This window comes from Bombus terrestris, chromosome 15 (genome assembly GCF_910591885.1).
Source record: "Bombus terrestris chromosome 15, iyBomTerr1.2, whole genome shotgun sequence".
NCBI lineage: Eukaryota > Metazoa > Arthropoda > Insecta > Hymenoptera > Apidae > Bombus > Bombus terrestris.
The window spans coordinates 5,076,932-5,082,260 of record NC_063283.1 but is presented as its reverse complement, the minus strand read 5'-3'; the positions used below and the strand labels follow the sequence as shown (position 1 = coordinate 5,082,260).

Sequence of the window (5,329 nt, the reverse complement as noted above, 5' to 3'; positions counted from 1 at the left end):
GCGTTCCTAAACTCTATCAAACAATAACCGCTGAAAAGAAACATCGCAATATAGCTTCACGATTGGTTCATTTCTCTCTGACGTGTTTTACTTCGCTTAAACGGTTTTGTATACTTTGATATTTTTTTACAAGTTTGAATAACTTAAGGTAAATAAAAAAGGTTAATCTTATTAGATTATAAAATAAATGTTTACGTTTTTTTCATTTATGATAATTTTATTTAAATATATTACAATACTGTTCTTTAAATTATAAATACTATACTTATGACATTGATCACATTTCAAATGTTGAGTAAAAAGATATATTTAGTCTGCTTTGTATTTAATTTACCTAATTTAATTCTACTTTCAGCATTTAGGTGCTTGTGTTGCTCATTCTTATCTTTTTACTTGTCTCATGTTAGTTAAAATTAAAAATTCTTTGTTGTTCATTGTGATAAAATATAAAATACTTATATCTACACTAGTTTAAAGAAATAAATAACCTTTTGTACTGACAAATAACACTATGATAATACCATAATAATTTAACAATAATGTTGCACATCTCTAATCCGACTCATTTTTTACTACTTGGCTAGGATCTTCACCAGCAGCTTCCTATTATTTAAAATAATGTGTTTTATTATCTAAATATATTTATTGGTAATACTATCATCATATACCTGAGCTTTTGACAAATCTTTAGATTGATTCACAGAACCTTGGTTGAGAAAACATGTAATAGGCTTCTGCCATTCTGGAGTTTCCCTTGGATGATACGGATTACCACCTGAATAACTCTTTCCTAAAATTACGATTGTTTTAAATTTTGAAACTATACCTTTAATTTAATAAAATTATAAATCTTACCTTTGCTACTGCTACTTGATTTCTTAACTGGCGTACTTTTCGTAGTTTTATGTGATGCTTTGCTACCAACAGCTACAAATAATAAATATTAATGAAACTTTCATAAAATTAATTATCTTTTGGTACTTTAACAATTAAAAATAATAATATAAGTTGAATAAAACTACAAAATATTTATCAAACGTAATAATACAAGTTTAAATTAACAATTAAAACTAACTGAAGTGAAATAACAAAGAAACGATAGAAATTTTTAAAATAATTTACTGAAAAAAGGTGAATTTTTTAAAATTTGTTTTACCTCTTGTAGGGACGCGATCTGCCTTTGTTCTCACCATTTTTTAAATATTAAGGATACAAATTGAAAAATATAAGAAAATAAGTGACTTTAGAAGATTTCGTTATAATACATTACACGATATTCAAAATGAATAACCCCTGTTCTTTATTATTTGTTACTACCAATCGCAAAGAAGTTGAGCATCAAACAGGAAGGCCAACTTCAAAAAATCATAAATTAAAAACAAACTACGAATGTTACTACATATTTCCTCTGATATTTCTTTTCAAATCCTTTAAATTAAATTTGTAGATAAATGAAAAGAACAGTTGTTTTATAATAATAGCACATTTTTATTGAAGAAAATAATTATTACCGATCATAATAGTTGCATTTAAGCAAAAGTACTTTTAAGAGATTTCACACTTGGAGGAACATGATGAATTTTATTTGAAATATTTTTATGTTGTATTTAAAATAATATTACATTTACTAATCGATAACTTTCCTTTTTGTACAAGTTTCTTCCAATAAATTAAATAATAATATAATTTATTTAACGATGCGATATATCTTGTAATATACATATATGTAATATATATATATATATGTATCAACATAGATGCAACAATACTATATCATAACTATTTCATTACTATATCATCACCATATCATGTCATAATACTGATACGTTGTAATCTGATTATTTTGCAATGATATTATGTTTCAGGGACGCAAGAAACGTGAGCATCATCTTACTTTCGACTCATTAATAAAATAAAAACAAATCAAAATTACGTAAAATAATTTATATATGTATACATATAACTACATATGTCTATATTACATTAAACAGGCCCTTTTTTCTTTTCAAATGAGATATGACAATCATATCTCGCGTAATATCTCAATTATAACAATTTTTTGTGGATGATTATATAAAAGGTTTTCGTTTTTTGGACAGTAGTAGTCATGTACTTTTTGTTAACATATATGTAAGGTTTGAAAGAATATCTGGTACACTTTCGTGCAAAAGATATGGCTATGTCAGTAAGTGTATATTATGTAACTTAATTTTAATACTGAATCACAGAAACCCCCGTTAATTGGGTAAGCAATAAATTACATTCTTGAAGAAGTCTGTGTACTTCTTGGGAACGAATTTGTGCTTGCATTGAGAAGGAAGTAACTCAATTGTCTAGTATTTTTTGTAATGTTTTAAATGTAGAAGATCGTAATTAAATACAGGTTTAGTTTTTTTTTTCAAATGTACAAATCCGTAATTAAAATTTACGATCACACCCATCTCTTTTTATGGAGAATATAAATGTGTGAAATATCGAGCAAAACAAAAGTTTCAATGAACTTTCTTTCCATTCCACTTATAATAAAAACATATGTGAAGTACTCAAATGTAATTCTAAAGACAGCACAGATGTGACATTCGAAATTATTAATCTAGTTATTACTTTCAAATGTTGTTCCAAACATTTAGCAATATGAATATATTCTCGAAGTTCTTCTGATAATATGCAAATAACAATTTTTACTATATTTATGAAATCGAAGGTATTTCAAAATTAACGCTAAGATTTTCAGATTGTGCTAATTTAACAATCGTTGATAATTTAACCGCAACTCGGGCAGCTTCATCAAGATCATCTATTGGTACAATTTTTAAACCTGCATTTGCAATAAGAGCTTTTGCTTCGTCTACATTTGTACCCTGAAATGGCAACAAAATCATATAAAATTACATTTACTCAATTACTTCAGTATTAATATATGTTTAGAATTATACCTGTAATCGAACAACAACAGGAATTTTTAAGCTAAGTTCTTTAGTTGCAGCAATAATTCCTTCTGCGATAACATCGCATCTCATTATTCCACCAAATATGTTGACCAAAAGAGCGTGAACCTATAATTGATATAAAAAAAGAATATTTATCAATCTTATCAATATTAGAAATAATAGAATCTATGTTATGTGAACCCACTCGTGAATCTGATGTAATTATTTTAAATGCTTCTTTCACGGCAGATGTAGACGCACCACCGCCTACATCTAAGAAATTAGCTGGTTCACCTCCATGCAATTTTATGATGTCCATAGTAGCCATAGCTAGACCAGCTCCATTTACCATACAACCAATGTTACCATCAAGTGCAATATAATTTAAATCATATTTAGCAGCTTCAACTTCTTTAGTATCTTCCTGACTCCAATCTCTTAAGGAAAATAGTTCTTTTTGTCTAAATTCAGCATTATCATCAAATCTGCACTTGCAGTCCAAAGCAAAATCTGTATATTAAATAATGCAATTTTTAAATGTTACTTTTTACAATGTATAGTGAATTATAAATTTTTAAGATTGAACTTACATTCTCCATTAACATCTTCTGCTAAAGGATTCACTTCTAATAAAAGAGCATCTTTCTTAAGAAACATTTTATACAGGTTCATGATGATGTTAGAAATATAATCTTTAACATTCTGAAGTCCAAGTTTAACAGCAATTCGATCTGCTTGCTCTTTCGTAATACCCTTATGTATATCAATGGGTTCATACATGATAGCACTAGGATTTGTTGCAGCAACTTCCTCAATATTTACACCACCTTGACTTGAAGCTATTATGACTGGACCCTCAAATAAGAAATTTTTTAATTAAATGAGGTGCTCTTTCATTCATTGAAATTACATTTACTTAGCAACTTACACCAAAGGCTCTTTCCATCATAACTGCAAGATAGTATTCTTTACGAGGAAACATACGTTGTGTAACCATCACTGCATTGCATATCCTACCTGCTTCACCTGTCTGTTTAGTAATTAACAATTTACCTAACATTTGACTGGCTAATTTTTTTGCTTCTTCTGGTCTATAAAAAAAAAAAAAGAAAAATTAATGTAATGCAAAGCATACATATCTATCATCATCTGCGTATAATAACTTACGTTTCACACATCTTTACACCACTAATGCTAGTTCCTTTAAAATGTCCCTTTCCTCTGCCACCAGCTAAGACTTGTGCCTTCAAAACAATATCTTTGGTCTTCAAATCAGCAGCAAGTTTAGCAGCTTCATCTGCAGTTTTAGCAACTCCAAATTTAGGAGTTGGAACTCCAGCTTCATTTAATAAACTGTAACTGATGTGTTCATGAACATTCAAATTCCTGACTGATTGATTTACTAAGTTGGTTTTGCATCCCAGTATCTATATAAATGAAATAGCAAAAATGGATCAATGACATTAAATAAAGCTTGTGTAACATATATGATAATAATAGACATTAATTGTTTAGTACGGAGGAACATAAAGAAGAAGAGCAAAGAAGTACAAAGATCAATCAATGGTAATGACCCACATACTTCTAATCGCATACTTGGCACTTGTACTTTATTTTGTCTTTGGTAAAGAAATACTCTAACTAATCAAAACAAGAGAAAATAACAAACAGTGAGTATAGTTATTGAAAACAAATGATATAAAATTGAATACTGAAGATGATAAAAAAAATGCCAAAACATTAAAAAAAAGAGTAATTTCGTAACAAAACGAAGTAATCAATAGTGATGATAATCGATTATTCGAATTTCAAATTTTCAAAAAGAATGACAATTCTTGATAGTTTGACAAGTAGTGTCATTTTTCACGTAATTGAATAAATATTAATTAAATACGAATGTACAGAACAGAGTCAATGACCAACGAATCAAAGATTGATTGTGGAAATGTCCACGCTCGTATTGCACAACTGTCATATTCATATTTCGTAAAAAAAACTTGGTTTAATGCAAGGCCACAATCTTTGGCTTCGAATCGCCTGACCCTGGCGCTCAATTTAGCAGACTACAGATATCTAATATGGTGATTATACCACTTATGAATTATTGGCGTAAATATCGATGGATTCGTGAAAATGGAATAAAATGACATAAATGAATAGGAATTACCGTGAACAAATAATATAGTACGACACGAAAAATAGAATATTTAATGTACCTTTGACCCATTGAATCGGGTAAAATTTTCAACGATTGAGATAGTCCGAGACAACATGGTGGCCATCTTACTAAAGCAGTGGCAGTGGACTGCCAAAAGTGCCAAATGTAAGCTGCGCTGTCTACGCCTTCATGTCCCCACCTTCCTTGATGTTTCCTGAAAAACATGACGCAAACTCCACGG

General features: G+C 29.0%; 2 protein-coding genes across 2 annotated transcripts; both read right to left on the bottom strand.

Moving 5' to 3' along the window:
* Positions 1-503: 503 nt before the first annotated feature.
* On the bottom strand, positions 504-1,335 carry LOC100647121 (PCNA-associated factor). The gene is made up of 4 exons (XM_003401464.4): positions 1,157-1,335; positions 856-927; positions 669-790; positions 504-603 (listed from the first exon to the last, which is right to left on the bottom strand). Exons 1-4 carry the CDS (start codon positions 1,191-1,193, stop codon positions 553-555), a joined length of 282 nt encoding a protein of 93 aa, XP_003401512.1. The 5' UTR covers positions 1,194-1,335; the 3' UTR covers positions 504-552.
* Positions 1,336-1,928: 593 nt separating this feature from the next.
* LOC100647240 (succinate--CoA ligase [ADP-forming] subunit beta, mitochondrial) lies at positions 1,929-5,303 on the bottom strand. The gene is made up of 7 exons (XM_003401465.4): positions 5,147-5,303; positions 4,098-4,357; positions 3,859-4,021; positions 3,521-3,785; positions 3,136-3,440; positions 2,937-3,056; positions 1,929-2,861 (listed from the first exon to the last, which is right to left on the bottom strand). The coding sequence occupies exons 1-7, from the start codon at positions 5,210-5,212 to the stop codon at positions 2,691-2,693; spliced, it is 1,350 nt and encodes a 449-aa protein (XP_003401513.1). The 5' UTR covers positions 5,213-5,303; the 3' UTR covers positions 1,929-2,690.
* Positions 5,304-5,329: the final 26 nt, after the last annotated feature.

Coding starts and splice junctions, on each gene's coding strand:
- LOC100647121 (XM_003401464.4), bottom strand. CDS start 1,193: ATGGTGAGAACAAAGGCAGATCGCGTCCCTACAAGAG. Junction 791..855: donor ATCAAGTAGCAGTAGCAAAG/GTAAGATTTATA, acceptor TCGTAATTTTAG/GAAAGAGTTATTCAGGTGGT. Junction 604..668: donor AAGATTTGTCAAAAGCTCAG/GTATATGATGAT, acceptor TTTAAATAATAG/GAAGCTGCTGGTGAAGATCC.
- LOC100647240 (XM_003401465.4), bottom strand. CDS start 5,212: ATGGCCACCATGTTGTCTCGGACTATCTCAATCGTTGAAAATTTTACC. Junction 4,358..5,146: donor CCCGATTCAATGGGTCAAAG/GTACATTAAATA, acceptor TCATTTATATAG/ATACTGGGATGCAAAACCAA. Junction 2,862..2,936: donor CTGTTGTTGTTCGATTACAG/GTATAATTCTAA, acceptor TTGCCATTTCAG/GGTACAAATGTAGACGAAGC.